At 40.6% G+C, this 16,223-nt stretch overlaps 1 protein-coding gene across 1 annotated transcript in view; it reads left to right on the forward strand.

Annotated features, from left to right (window-relative positions):
- Adamts18 (ADAM metallopeptidase with thrombospondin type 1 motif 18) overlaps positions 1-16,223 on the forward strand; it is a 145,033-nt gene that overhangs the window by 69,798 nt on the left and 59,012 nt on the right. The window contains exons 7-10 of the mRNA XM_028768697.1: positions 201-360; positions 2,365-2,470; positions 6,502-6,639; positions 9,218-9,371. Coding sequence (XP_028624530.1) covers positions 201-360; positions 2,365-2,470; positions 6,502-6,639; positions 9,218-9,371 — 558 coding nt within the window. The remainder of the gene's footprint in view (positions 1-200; positions 361-2,364; positions 2,471-6,501; positions 6,640-9,217; positions 9,372-16,223) is intronic.

Genomic DNA, 16,223 nt, shown 5'->3' on the forward strand with positions numbered 1-16,223 from the left:
TTATTTTATTTTATTTTATTTTATTTTATTTTATTTTATTTTATTTTTTGGTAGAGCTTAGTTCAGTGGCTTTTTTTTTCCCTACTGATAACTTCCGCTAGAAACATGATACTTCTACAGTTGCCTCCACAGTCACAATGGTTCAACCTTTTCTCCTCTGGCAAAATCATCACTCTTTAATCCCTGCACCTTTCCCATAGGGAGGATTGCTGATCAATCACCACGCAGACCAGTCTCTAAATAGCTTCTGTCAGTGGCAATCGGCCCTTGTGGGGAAGAATGGCAAGAGACACGACCACGCCATCCTCCTCACAGGATTTGACATTTGTTCCTGGAAGAATGAACCATGTGACACACTAGGTATGGTACGCCGAGATCTCTCACACACACCTACTAGCAGGGAGGAGAGGATAACATTCTGATGACAGCTTTCTGATAGATGAGACCCTTTTGAGTCTTATCAAAGGGATCTGATGTCCTCATGTGTCACATCACAAATTCTGAGAAGCTGTGTCCTTAGGTAATGTTTCCGTGAAGCCATCTCAGAGTGTACTCACGGAATCTGAGATGGCTGTGACATCCCTAGACACCATTTTCCCACAGGACCACCATTGTATAAACACCCCACTGTTGCCTGAGGTCATTATGTGACACTTCACTGTATTTAAGTCTTTTAATTGTGGAATAGCTCCCTCGTTCCATGGTGAATGTGTTCTACTTTACGATTTCATTGTGGTATGGAGCATCTGTGTATCAGTCAGCTGGTATTTTTCTTTATTGCCCTGGCTGATGATCAGTGAAGTGAAGACAGTCATTTGACTAAACATGGTTTAGTTTATTCTACAAGCACCGTGACCATGTAACTGGAAAGCTGAAGAAGAAATGTTGATTGTTGTCACACCTCACCAATGTCACTGGTCATTGGTGTCTTCTTTAGCAAGCTCCTTGACTTTGAAGAATTCTATTCTCCCTTTTTTTTTTTTTTTGGACAAGATATCTACCATAAAAACAGTATCCTTTACTTGCTTGCTGTATTTCCATAGTATTGCTCATAATAGTCATTGAGCTTTTGGTTTTTTGGACAAATTGAGTTATTCACGTCAAGGTCTGCAAAGTTTTGCTGTAGAGGGTTCTGCAGTAAATGTGCTCCATTCCGCAAAGTGGCAACTACTCACATCAGATATGTTAGCGAGAAACCAGTTGCAGACGGTGCCTAAGCCAATGAGTGGAGCTTTCTCTAATGAAGTTATACTGAGGAGACAGCCGCAGACAAACGTATAAACAAAGGCTTGAACACAGCAAGCATGCCACCAGGAATCAGTCCCTGATCTGCTGCATAGGTCATTCTCTCTAAGAGGCCTGTCATGCAGGCTTAAACAGTCACACACGCATTGTGAATCTGCAGGCCGAGGACTATGCTGCCCAAAGCAAATTGATTCAACTGCCTGAGTCTCAGAGTCTAATTTGAAATTTAGACACACACACACACACATTATATGTACAGTACAATATATGGTGTTTTCTAAACAAGTATTAGAAACACCACATATTAGGAAACATAGGGCTTTTATATATCCAGGCCCTAAATAGGTAGGACTGGAAGCAAGACTAGAAACAGTCAGCTAGGCACCAAGTCAGCCTCACCGTGAGTCACACATTAACCAAGTCCCCTTCCCTTATCTAGCATCTCTGTGACCTCTATCACCTAGTCTATAATCCTTCCTTACCTTTGTCATGTGGTATAAGTAGCATATTAGTTAAGTGATGATGTCACCCATGACACATATGTGTGCCTGCATATTAGACTTACTGGGTGATCTCATGTCTTGGCATTGAAATGGATACATCTAATCCACAAGTATGTGTTTAACCCTATGTGGCCACCAAGCTGTGTTCTAATGGATATAGCTGGAAAGAAAGGTATCCATGGGCTATAAGGTTGATCAAGATAGAAGCAAGAGATGATGGGAATGATTGTATAACTGTCCTTGCAGGGAGGTAACTTTGGAGAATGAAGACTTTTATCAGATTGGGAGTGGTAGACAAGCGAATTTGATCTGTCCATATTACCTGGGCGTGCTTATGTTTTCTGCTTCAGAGGAAGATCAGGAAAGAACTGGAAAGTATATCCTACCCCGAGACAGTAGAGACACTCTTAAGATAACATTATACCTGGCTATAGCTGTCACCATATCGATTTCTCTTACTCTAATAGTAAACTTAGATAAGTCATATACATTTTTGTGACAATAAAGACATTTATTACTCTTCTGCATAAAGGAGACCCCTTAAATGTACTAATCCACTGAACGCTATATGTCTATACCCAATTAGTGTTAATATTTGAAATTGATCTTTCAATAGGATTTGCTCCTATCAGTGGGATGTGCAGTAAGTACCGAAGCTGTACCATCAATGAAGACACAGGACTTGGCCTTGCCTTCACCATTGCGCATGAGTCAGGGCACAAGTGAGTGGCTTCTTAATTCACTAGTCTCTATGGAAACCGGCCAAGTCATCCTTTGACTTTCCCCTAATGATTATCACTGATCTAATTAATGATACGGGATTCTTCTTGTATAAAGCTTCAGACTGTGAGCTCCGAAAGAACTTAGGGGTAGACGGAAGACTCGGTTGCTAAACTGTTTGCCACACCAATGTAAGGACGTAAGTTTGATCCAATGAGCACACATAAAATAACAGCCAAAGATGGTGGGGCCTGCTTGTAATCCAAGTGTCTTTGTTTCTGTTCTAATGCTCTGAAGAAATACCATGACCAGTGCATCTTATAGAAGAGAGCATTTCAAAGGCATAGGCCATGATTAGCATGGCAGGGAGTATGGGAGCAGGCAGTCATGGCCCAGAAGCAGTAACTGAAAGCTTAGATTCTGATTGGTTGGTAGGAGCCAGAGAGAGATAAAGTCTTGGCGAAGCCTTTTGAGACCTCCAAGCCCAGGGGCACATCACTTCCAAGAAAACTGCACCTTGTAGTCCTTCTCAAATAGTTCTGCCAACTGGGGACCAAACATTCAAATATATGAGCCTATGGGGACCACATTCATTCAAACCACCACACCCACCAATATGGAGACAGCTCTCTAACACTAATATTTGCCTTGGTCACTGGCTAGACATCCTAGTCTACTTGACAAATTCTTGGACAGTGAGAGACCCTGCCTCAAAGCAAAGGAAGGAAGATACCTAAAGAATGATACCCAAGGCTATCCCCTATATGTATGTACTCATGTGCACACCAACGTTCAGTAAAGACCAGTAATTAATGTCTGTGGAGTTTTTTGTTATTTTTCTTGTGTTTGTTTGTTTGTTTGTTTTATATCATGTTACATCATTTATGGTTTTTGGGTTTGCAAATGAACCCCACATTACTTACCTGATTCTCTTGTCTTCTAGATGATTTATTTTCATTAATGTTTTCCTTTGGTGAAGACACTTAAAGCCCATTCTACTTTTTCTCCCTTTGTGTAGTTACTATGCTTAGCACATTCTCTGCTACTGAGTCTTATATGTCCCTTCATTTTTAAACTCGTATTATGTGGCAACAATCTCTCAGAACATTTCCCCGGCTGGCCTTGAACTTGTGACCCTCTTGCCTTAACCTTCCAAGTATTGGAATTAAAGACCTAAGCCACCCCATCCTTAAAACAGCTCATCCTTTGTATAAATCAAACTAATCATGCTAACATGTAAATCCACCCCCACAAGCGCAATGATACATTGAATTGTTTTCAAAATACTGAGTATGAAAAATATAACCATTCTTGCTTATGAATAAAAGTTATATAAATCCCAAATCTAATACACTAGTTAAGGAAAAGAAGCCGTAGTCTTCAGGTATCGTGAAAGAGAAATGTTACAGATAAGAGAGGAATGGACGTTGGAGTGGGAGTTTGATTAGTAAGACTTTTGTTATGCAAGCTTTAGGTAGGAGTTTGATTAGTAAGGGCTTTTGCCATGTGAGCTTTAGGTGGGAGTTTGATTAGTAAGAGCTTTTGCCATGTGAGCTTTAGGTGGGAGGTTGACTAGTAAGACTCTATGCAAGCTTTAGGTGGGAGTTTGATTAGTAAGGGCTTTTGCCATGTGAGCTTTAGGTGGGAGTTTGATTAGTAAGACTCTTTCTATGCAAGCTTTAGGTGGGAGTTTGATTAGTAAGGGCTTTTGCTATGCAAGCTTTAGGATCTGAGTTCAACTCCTGGGTATGAGAGTTCATGCTGGTGATCCCAGGGCTGAGGGAGGAAGGAGCTAGATGTCCAAGACTCAGTGGCTGTCCAGCTGAGGCTAATACTTGAGTTCTAGGCCAATTAGAGATGCCACCTCAAAAACAAAGGTGAAGAGCACCTGAGGAGCCCTACCAGAGCTGAACTTCTGGGGGTTCACACGAATGTGCATACAAGTATGTGCACGCTCACGTGAACACACAGAATGTGCAGAAGTGAAATACATTTTCAAGAGCAGACCTTGGCATGTGGCCTTTCGGGCATGAAGTTAGTGAAGCAGATAGTTGCTGAGACTTGGGGAGGGCTTTTGAAATGAGCAGGGAAAAAGAAAAGTATCTTCCAAAAGATTCAATTAAAGTACTTTTGAAAAAGCAAAAATTTTGAAACTCAAAATTGAATTCAAATGGGGTTTTCTTTTGCCCAAAAAAATTTCCAGTGAGGCTCTAATTAAGCAGCTTTCCCTCCTTGAACAATGGCTTTAATCTCTCCGCTCTTCATTGCTCCTTCCGGAATTTTTGCTCTTCATTCATCGGCTTTTGCGTATTTAGAAAGAATGTCTTTCAAACAAATCCCCTCTACTCTCCACTTAGGCATAAAGAATTGAATTTAGCAAAGCTAAGAATGTAAAAATGCTTTTGCCAAACGTCTTTTGGGATAAGTAAATACGTTTTTGGGAATGGTCACCTCTAAGTCCCCGGGAGTTCATTGATAACCATCCAGTATACAGCCACCCTTCACTTGCTTGTTAAATTGGAAAGAACCCTAGTAAAGAAGTGTCTAGATTGTAGACATAGCTCACAGCAAAGTCCTGTATATTCATCCTCATTTGTTAGAGCCTACCTTCAACAGCTAGCTATATAATAATATTATATTTTTCCCGTAGTTATAATTCCATAGCTGCTTATATGAATATACACTTAAGAGGCAGATTCTATTTCCTTAAATTATCAGATTAAGAACAATTTAAATTCATGATAAATTCATATAAACATCTCTGTGTGCTTTGCCCCTCTTGAAAGAAACATCACAAAATTTGCTTTCATGAATATTTTTCAAAGATGGCTGCAGACGAATTTCGTAGCACTTCCTAAGACAACAAGGGACAAAGCATTTCCTTTGCATGCAAAGAGACCCCAAACCAATTAGGAACAACATGTGTGGTCTTTAGGGAATCTCAAAGAGGGTATCAGAGTTATGGGCAGCTGTGAGACACCTGATGTCATGGGTGCTGAGAACCACACTTGAGTCCTCTGGAAGAACAGCAAGCACTCCTAAACAGTGAGTCATCTTCCCAGCCCACCATATAATGCATTTAAATGAGACGGTAATGCTTATTTTCTGCAAAGGAATTTATTATTCTAATGTTATAGAAAGAATGGTGTTCAGAAATCATTCACGGTGTTCTCTAACAGGCTGAGCTCTGGGAAGTTCTGGTTTTCTCTCATATGTTTTGAACAGTTTTCATCATTACTTTGTAAAGATCTTTATTTTTATGAGGCGACTCAATTATAATCTGAATTGGAGAATTTAGCTACTCAGTTGATCATTTTTTGAGGGAAGATTTATATGGTGTTAGCTTTATGAATGAATATCAAGAAAGGGCTTATAATTACCTTCTCCTGTGCCTACGTCCTCCTCTGAACTTCTGTACCATAGCTCTAGGATTGGTGCCAGGAGAAATTGGTGGCTATTTTTAATTTTTAGAAATGAGCCACCTAAGCTTTAAGACACTTAAATCTTTTTAACATTTATTATTTTGCTCATTTTAAAATTTTACTTTTATGTGAGTTCATGCATGAATGCATGTGTGCATGCATGAGTGTTTGAGCATATGTGTATGTATCTGTGTGTGCGTGTGCATGTGTGTGTGTGTGTGTGTGTGTGTGTGATTTGTAGGAGTCTGTTCTTTCCTTGTGTCCTGTGTGCGCCAGGGATTAAACTCCAACAGTCAAGTTTGGCTTTAAGTGTCTTTAACTGCTGCGCCACCTTACTGGTCTAACCTAAGAAATCTTTACCAAGATGTCCTAGCCTATACATACATAGCAGATAAACCATTCTTTGGTTTTGTAGCCAATAAATAAGTCTTTAACATTATTTGAGTTTTTCTGCAGAAATTATACAGCAGTTCATAGTAACTAATTTTTGTCATGATTCCTATGTCCCACCTGGGTCTGCTGGGTCTCGGTGTATTTTTTTCCCCATTTTTCTGGTGTTAACTTAACTTAGAGCATGGTTTCACAGAAGGCAGTTTTCCTTTCTGTTTCAGCTTTGGCATGGTTCACGATGGTGAAGGCAACCCTTGCAGGAAGGCGGAAGGCAACATCATGTCACCCACACTGACTGGAAACAATGGGGTGTTTTCATGGTCTTCCTGCAGCCGACAGTATCTAAAGAAATTCCTCAGGTAAAATGGACAAAATTCTAGGGTCTGTGTCCAGTTCTGTAGCAGTCAGTATTCAGTGGGTATGAAAGCAAAGATTCAAGCCAGGCCTGGTGGACAGACTGGTCATTGTGACTGCTTGGGAGGCTGAGACAGTATGATTGAAAGGTGATGGTCTAACCTGGGTTAAAATGTAGGTTTGGGGCCAGTCTGAAGAATAAAGAGTAAAGGAGGAAGGGCTTACAGATAGAGCTCATCAGTAGAATGTTTGCCTCACACACATGAAGCACCAGGTTTCACTTCTAGCACCCATAAGGGAAATGAACAAAATGGCAAATACTCCATTGAAATATCTTTTGGTATCTCAGTGAAGAGAAAGACTAAAAATACCCATTTCAAAGACACTGATAATTACAATGATCCAGTTGTTGAAAATATATTTCAGGCCTATTAGTATGCTAGGTTCCCTCCACATATTGTCTGCTGGGTGGCAAGATGGCCTAGTAGTAAATGTACCTGCTATCAAGCCTGACTACTTGAATTCCATACTGGGGAGTGCTGTGGTTGATAGAGAATCGAATTCCCGAAAGTTGACCTTTAAGCTGCACACTTGGGTTGTGGTGTTCAGAAGTTCACACATGTGCAAACACGTAGACATAGGCACACATGAATAAATTGTTTAATGTTTGTCAGCTGGCATGCTGCAGGCTCAAGACTCACATATAGGTTCATTCTGACCCTAAAATCTAAAATTCATAACCCCCTCTCTCTCTTTCTCTCTGTCTCTCTCTTTCTACCTCTCCCTCCCTCCTTTCCTTACCCCTCTCTCTCCCTGCCCTTACTTCCAGGACTCCTAGATGTATGGCCTTTTTACTTTTAATCTAACACACCAGCTTGTAGAACTTAGGAGAGCCCAGCATTTGATTTATATTTTAAAAATGAACCCAGGGCTAGAGAGATGGCTCAGCAATTAAGAGTACCTGCTGCTCTTGCAGAGATACTGGAGTTTAGTTCTCAGCACCCATGTTGGTGCCTGTGGCTCCAGCTAGAGCGATGTTCTTTTCTGACTTCTGCCAAATACTTAAACACAGAGACACACACACTTAAGTAAAAAAAATAAGAGTAAGCCTTAAAAAAATGAACTCAGTGCTTAGTGGCATGCATGAGTATCCATCCATCTTTTTGGTCCATGTTGATTCACAGAGATCTGACATAACACATAGATATGTGTACTCTAATCGCTCCCTTTGACCAGATATTAGTGAAGTTTCACGACAAATTGATGTCCTTGATATGTTCATACCTATGCTACTATATATTAGCTGGAAATGTTCACAGAAAAGTTATATCAACAAGGCAGATTAAATTCGAGCATGTATGGCTGACTGATAGCCAACGCAGAGTAAAAACAGACAGATATTTGCTGATTTATCATAACCCACATCACCATATATTTATTTTAGGCTCATTGTTTGGGGATTGACATTGTCTTTCCTCCATCACGTGAGGATGGGCTCAGTAAATATCATACATCAAGATGAGCTCCATGTGGATTCAATTACCATCATTATGTCACTGCAGTTCTGTAGTAGTGATAGCTACGGCAGCAATTGACATTACCTTCACTGCTGGGTTAAGCCCATTGAATTTTCTTGTTTCAGCCACATAACAGCCCTTATGGGAGTCATAATCATTAAGGAGGCTTTCAAGAATTCTATAAAGTCATTATGGATGCATGGCTGATAGTACCTCCCTGTATCTGACCCCACATTTGCATTTAATATCGTATGCTAATTCATCTCTTAGTGATGGCACAGTTTGATTCCATAAATGAATTGGGAATGAGATTATTTTGTTAAAAATAGCCTTACCGCATTGTCAAGACCCCTCAGGGAAGCTTTCTCCCTTCTGCCTTCTGCCCCTGATTCTAAAGTTTATTTTATGGGGTGCTCTTATAGGTTACACAAGGTCTCTTATATATGCCTAGGATGGCTTCGAACATCTCCTTCCTGAATGCTAGGATTCTAGGCCTACAACAGCACAGCCAGAACCTCCTGATTCTTTGGATATCACTTTGTTTGGGTTTGTTTTGTTTGCAAAGCTTATTTGAGACAATGTAATCCTAATCTCTTCTTAGTTCTATCTTTAAGAAGTATACCACCACTTTAAAACCCCACGAAGACAGATATCCTTTGCGTCTGACCTATTCTGTGCTTTAATTTCTTAAGCTAATGCTCACCCTACAGTAGGCTCTCAGTAAAAAAAAAAATTGTCCGGTGTTGTGGGGATGAGATTGTAGAAGGGAGATTTTACATATATTTACACTTCCATCCCCTACCCAATCCCAGTGTGCATTAGTTAGATGGCCAGAACTTCCAGCCCCCTATAAAACCCTTTATTATGGTATGCATTCCAGCCTTTTAGACTGGACTCACTCTTTGCAATAAAACATACTCTTTTTTTTTTAAAACTTTAAACATATGCCTGTGTCTCTGAGCACATTCTATGTTTCTTTGCATGACTGCCCTCACAGAGGTGCAGTTTTAAGTAGAAAAGGCCACAGATGAGCAGAGCCGTTAATAAGGATGTGTTATCAATATAGTACACCACAGGCTGGCTGTCTGGTGGATGAGCCCAAGCAAACGGGACAGTATAAATATCCGGACAAACTCCCGGGACAGATTTATGATGCCGACACGCAGTGTAAGTGGCAATTTGGAGCCAAAGCCAAGCTGTGCAGCCTTGGGGTTATGAAGGTATGTTTCCTTGTGATGTCTAACTTGCATTAAGGATGTGCCATGTGCCTGTACCTACCAACAGGATAAACATTTGGTTTGCGGAGGCCAAAGGTTAGCATCTGGGTTATCTCCAAAATGTCATTTGTTTGGCATGATAATTAAGTGGTAATTTTCCTGTCAATGAATTATCCAGGAATATCCCCCATAGACTATGCATGCCTGGTTTAAATACCAGTTGTCTGTGTCCTTAGAAGAAAATGTTCCGCCTCTTACTTTCAGGCTTTATTCTTCATGGTAAAGCTGAGAATGATGGCTCCTGCTAACCAAGGCCTTTGTTGTCTTTATGCGTGTTTAAATCGGTGGGCTTCAAAAATCACCATCACATGAATAAATGTGTGCCCTTCGGAGTGTAAGAAAACTAATACAGCAGACAACTCTCTGTGATACCGGAAGTTGACTGCCTCTTTCATATTCTCAGCATGGTTTCCGCTTTGACTCACTCTTTGGGAAGGAAGATCACAGCAAAGATAAGTGAGAAAAATACAAAATTCTAGTTATGTGGAAATAAGAGAGACCATGTTACACTCTGTCAAGAGGTGCATTCCTGGAGACATTGTAGAGCCAATGCCAATAAAATGTGCCATGATTTTAAAGGAAAAAAGAATAAAGTCATTTATTTCCAGGGCCTGGTGGAAGATGTGAAGCATGGGAAATAGGGAGGTTGGTAGCCTCTCCTTTCCCCCACTACTTCCATCCTTTCTCCTCATCTTCTTCCTCTTTCTCCTCTTTCTCTTCCTCCTCCTCCCCCTATTGCTTCTACTCCATCACCACAGCAACACACATCAGCAGTCACAATGTCATCCTAACTACCGCTGCCACCACCGTCATTCTGGCACTCTCTGCATGACCCTCCGTCCTACAAAAGGCATTCCACTGAAAGATTTATTGCACATGATGTCCATCTTCAAAACCACTTTGAAGTAAAAATTATTGCTCCCCTTTGACCTACATCCCAGAGAAAGTATCCAGCTTGCCTAAAGCCACAGAACTTTTATATGATGAAATCTAAACAAAACAAATCACCTACGTGGAAGTTAAGCCTCTTCCTCTCCTTCCTTGGATACCAGTTTTCCCCCATCTGACAGTTCAGCAGCTGCTGTCTTGACTTATGTGGTATCCCTGTAGCTTTATGCTTTTCAGTAAGAGAACTCCACCTATGAAACAGAAGTCCATTCTTGAGAAACAGTCTCTATCCAGTGAGGTGTGACGTACAGCTGTGTAAGTTGATGTAATTTAAAGGCACTACTATTAAAAACTAAACCATAGCTACATCTTTTGTGCATGTCCTTCACGACACATGGGCTTTATGTTGGCAAGTGTGGTAGTTTTTTTTTTTAAAAAAAAAGAAAATGGGCAAGTTTAAATCTGTTTCAATTTGCCTGTTAAATCCCATTCGGCAGAGTAACCCACTCACTGTAGAATGTGTCTCCTGAGTATGCCCTTCATTCTCTTCATCCTGAGATTCACCAGCTTTCTCAGTCCTTGAATATGCACACGTTGTAAGTACGGAGCTAGTCATAAGTATGGTTCCCTTTAGAAATTCAAGGGAGCTCCCAAATGAGTCGCATTCCACCACTGGGGTCACGCCTGTTCTGTGTCAGGCATCGAGTAGGGTGTCAGTACCTCACCTTAATCATTTTCTGGTGCCACATCATATTTTTAAAAGATGGTATCTCAGTCTTCGTTGACCCTGGAATGCATAGTGGATGGAAATGAAAATTCTAAATGAAAAGACCTAAAATGATGGCCGACTTAGAGATGCCTGGTTGTCTGGAAGGGAGTCTGGGTTAGCAGACAAGGTTTAAGATGCCAATGGAGGGGGGAGGCGAGATTGATTGATGGCTCCTGAGTGTGGGTTTCTTTTCCCCGTGAACTAGCCTTTGGTATTTTTCTAATCTTGCTTATAACCTGAGTCATGGCCACACCTCTAATGGTCATACATAGTGCCCTGCTGTGCTCTAACACACACACACATACACACACACACACACACACACACACACACACAGAGAGAGAGAGAGAGAGAGAGAGAGAGAGATATTTTTTCAACACATTAAAATACCATTAAAAATATTTTGCATTTATCTTCAAGGCCTTCATTGTGCCGTCATTATTTTCTCTTTTGACCCTTTTCCCTTCAATCTTCCTGAACTTTGCCATTCCTTCTAGAAAGGCAAGGTTACATGGTGGTTATAAGCATGAATACAGAGGTAGAGGGATGGATCAGTGGTTAGTGCTTTTTGCTCTTCCAGAGGACCTAAGTACAGTTCCCAATCCTACACTAGGCTCCTTATAACTTTCTGTACTGTAGCTCCAAGAGATCTGACAACTTCTGTTGGCTTCTTGGAGCACCTATACTTATGTGCAAATACACGTATACACACATACACACACAGAGAGAGAGAGAGAGAGACAGAGAGAGAGAGAGAGACAGAGAGAGAGAGAGAGAGAGAGACAGAGAGACAGAGAGACAGAGAGATAGAGAGACAGAGACAAAGAGAGAATGCTTAAAAACAAAATAATTCTCTTTTATAAAAAGCTTTCATGAACACATACACATCCTCTACCCTTGGGAGTTAAGGCAGACCTGGGGTTAGCATCTAATTCCAACTTTGTCTAGAATCTTGAACAAATGATGCAGCTTTCCTTGACTTGCATGTCCATATCAGTAAAGAGAAGGTAATAGTTCTCTGGCTAATTTGTGAGATTGTTCTGTGGGTCTAGGTGCATCCTTCCACATAAGGGTGTTTTCTTTTGATCTCTTCCATGTTCAACATCACTGCCACCAGCTTGCTTGACTTTTTCATAACAATAGAGGTATCTGAGACAATTTTTTACTTGTGCCCAATCTCCCTCTTCTCCCAGCTTCACATTTTCTTTGCAGAGCAAACCACACTGATCTCTGCTCCATCCCATGGTAGGTCTTTCAGTTTGAGGGCTGTAACAAAAGTCCTAAAGCATATTTGCATACGGAGCAAGAGAGGTTGCTTCACTTGACAGTTGACAGAGTGGTTCACAATGTTGAACTGATGTTGGTCAACTCTAGTGAGGGTTTTTCTAACCGTGTCACAATATGGATGATGTCCATGGCCAGAGAATGTATAAAAGAAAATAATCCCACTGCAAGTGTTAAGCCAGACAGGGAGATAGTGGAACCAGACCCAGGATATTATAGTGCCCCCACTCACATGAGAACTAACTAGGGTCACAGGAAAAATACTTTGGTTTCTGTTGTGTGAAATTCCCTGGGGACTCAGAAGCATATTTCTATCCCTGCTCCCCCACTACCAACAGAGTAAATAGATCATTCTACCCAAGTCTAACTTAGCAAACTGAGGAGTTTCTTAGGCTTCCTTACAGGTCCATGGATGACTCAGGGACAGAAATACCACACAACTGCCTACCTAGCATGAGTGGTGATATGGGCAAGTTGCATCTCATCCCGAGAACTCTCTGTCCAACTTGGCAGCAGCTTGGGCACTTGAAGAATCTCTTCACCTCTGCAATTCATTATTGCCAGTGTAACCTTTGGAATGGATCTGTGAACCTTAAAAATAACAGGAGATTTCAGGGATGTATAAGTTACCTGTACTTCCTGACTCCTAAAAGCCCCCTCTCCAGGAGGGAATGTTTCAATCAGAAGGAAACAGCTGCACAATAACCTCTGTCAAGGGTACAACTCCACCCATCTGAGATCTTCCCACTAGACCCTGTTTGATAATGACTCCACCTCCCAACGTTGACACACTGGAGACTAAGCTCCAAAAATGTGGGTACTGTGGATTCAAACCATAGCCAGGGAAAAGCAGTATTCATAAAAATGAGTGGCTATCATGATCGAGGTGGTCCATACCATTTAGACAAACCTAAAGAGGGTTACTGCCCTAGCAGTTGATGAGAAGAACATCCACTCAGTGTTATACACTCAAAAATAAATAGATGCTGGCTCATCAAGTCGAACTGGTGATGCTAATCGAGAGATCTAAAGCATGGCACAGGAGCCAATCAATGTTCGCATGCTGGTGATTTCCCCGGAGTGAACATAAGTAGAACAAAAGGAGTACCCCAGAGTTGATTTTGTCCCCATTACCATCATATGCCTAGGGCACAATCATCCAAATTGATTGGCCCACGGAGAGACTTTGAAACCAAATAGAAATTGTGGGGAAGACATCTGAATACTAGTGAATACTTGAGTGCCTGTCATTTCAGAGAGCATTTCTTCTAGAAGGCATTGGAATATATGGATGTATTGCCTCTTAAGAATTTGACATTGGGCTTAAAGAAGGAAGAATAAATTGAAAGTTTCTAGTAGTTTCTCCCAAGCGCTCTGTAATATACCACATCATTGTTCAATTTCTACTACCTTTCCCTTACAAACGTACATCTTAGTGACATCAATGCCCTTATGCACCTTCAAAATTTCTATTTAATATTTCATTTCTCATGTGTTTAGCCCTTGTCTGTGGATTTCCCATTCTAGAATACTACATTGCCTTCTGTATGCCGAACATGTAATCATTCTGTACTGGTAAAGAGGGGGCCCAAGAGATACATCTCTTTCTCCCCCCAGGATCACTTAAAAACTGTTTCCTCTATGCTCCATCTTCTGTATCACCATTATGAACTTCTGGTTCCATATTAGAATCATATGTACTTATTTCTTGCCTGAGTTGGTGTAAAACCTATTCGCTATTTGTCTGACCTAACAGGAGGTCCTCCATAGTTGACAAGCAATGGTCAAGGTTCACTGTTTTAGATATTCCCTTTTTCATAAAGTAGATTTTGCTTCCATCCTCTCCTCTCTCTCATCCTTCAGGGTGATTTATGTGATAGAAGGGTTATCTCAGGCTGGAGAAATGGCTCAGTAGCTAAGGTGTGAGAACCAGAGTTGCATCCTAAGCACCCATTTAACATCCAGGTTGTTGAGCATGGCAGTTAGCCTGTGATCCCAAGGCTCAGAAGGCAGGATAGGGATCTTTGGGCTAAACTGGCAGAAACTGTGATCTTCAGCTTCAGTAGGAGACCCTGTCTCAATAAAAATCAAAAACAAATGCAAAATGTATACAGTTGAGGAAGATACCCAACACTGACCTCTAGCCTCTAAACACGTATGCATACATGTGCCCCTCCACATTCAAACATGGATACACACTTATGCATGCCTGATACACATGTGTATGCAGAAAGAGATGACATCTTGGACACTACAAGGTATTCCCAACATTGCTTGTTTGTGCCATTTGGCTAAAGAAGCCATATTTCTCTCTTAAAAATCTTCTAAAGGTATCTCGTCTCCAATAGAGAGTTTGGCTTGCCCCTCTTCCCTGCAAAAGGGGAAGTGCAGTTTAACACTAGATTGTGTTGCAGACCAGTTGGCCTCAGATTGCAGCCATACTGAAGTACTTCTTAGTCTGTAATGTTTGCTTGTTTGTTTTTCTAGATCTCTCCTTGACTGAATCCAGTATTTCATTAATATACTGATTGAAAAATCTATGGCATTGTTATTGTTCCCCTTGAATGCAACAGTAAGGCAATTGAAGTAAATAAATCTAAGATCACATGGAGAGCACCAATAGAAAAGAAAGCTATGAAACCCTGGCTTCTGAGTCAACATGGATTGAATTCTTGATTATATACATTTGAATAAACTTTTTGAACACTGAGAAATGTAACCATTGGTTTATGTAGAAATAGCTATATCTTTATGCACATGTCTGTACTGTTGGATCCAGAAAATCCCCTCTAAGTGTTTTGTCTGAGAGAAATCATAAAAGATACTTAGGACAAAAGTGACTTAGTCAGTAGTGTTCTTAGCTACTTTTGACAAGAGTCAAAGACTGGAGGCAACCTTCAAATATCCTTAAGACAGTGACTGAATACAGACTTATATGTTTATCTTATTTAAAAAGTAACCATATACAGAAACATGGAGAACTAAAAACTACATGTTAAAAAAAAAAAACCCATGAGTCCATTTGGTACGATTCTATACTCTGAAGTTGAAGGACAGATATGCAATATCTGACAGATATCAGAACAGCAGTTGCCTCCAAGAGGATTCTTTTGAAGGGTGGCTAACGTTTTGTCTTGATTGTGGTAGTGTCTACTCTGTTACGTATACTTTGTCAGGGCTTTGACATCCATATGCTTCAAACAGGTGCATATTGCTGCAAATGATATTTCAGTAAACTTGATTCTTAAAGTGATCTCAGTAACACTGTCTGTTGGTTACTGCTCTCCACTTGGGTGGAGAGAGTAAACACAAGGTGTTTCAGTCCCAGCCTCAGAGAGACTTGCAGCTAAGAGCAGTTGAAGAATTCCTCTGACTTTCCCTGTGTCTCATTTTTCCCATTAAGCACACTGAAGAGAACAGTGTGGAGTCAATCAAGTAATATAGGGGGAAATTCTGAGCAATAGGACTTGGATTATTTGTCCTTTTCTTTCTTGTCTTGTCTTTTCAATAGTGAGTTGAACCTAGAGCTTCCTGCATGCTGGTTAAGTGCTCTTTCTTGGACCAATATCCCCAGCAGTGCCTAATTTTATTATGTTTTTTTTTGAACATTTTCAGTCCCATACCTTTATTTTGAGTTATATTTTTACTATATAGACCAGCTTGGCCTCAGAATTACAGAGTTCCATCTACCTCTGCCTCCTGAGTGCTGAATTAAAGGTGTGTTCCACCACCACTGGCATATTTATTGAAGACTGCTAGATTCTGTACTACCAGTGAGATTGTTTTCTAATTATAAAGTCAGTCATTTTAATTCATATACTGACTTGTTGAAAAATATTTATTGAAGTCTGCAT

The sequence above is a fragment of the Grammomys surdaster genome, unplaced genomic scaffold (genome assembly GCF_004785775.1).
Source record: "Grammomys surdaster isolate TR1022 unplaced genomic scaffold, NIH_TR_1.0 187, whole genome shotgun sequence".
Taxonomy (NCBI): domain Eukaryota; kingdom Metazoa; phylum Chordata; class Mammalia; order Rodentia; family Muridae; genus Grammomys; species Grammomys surdaster.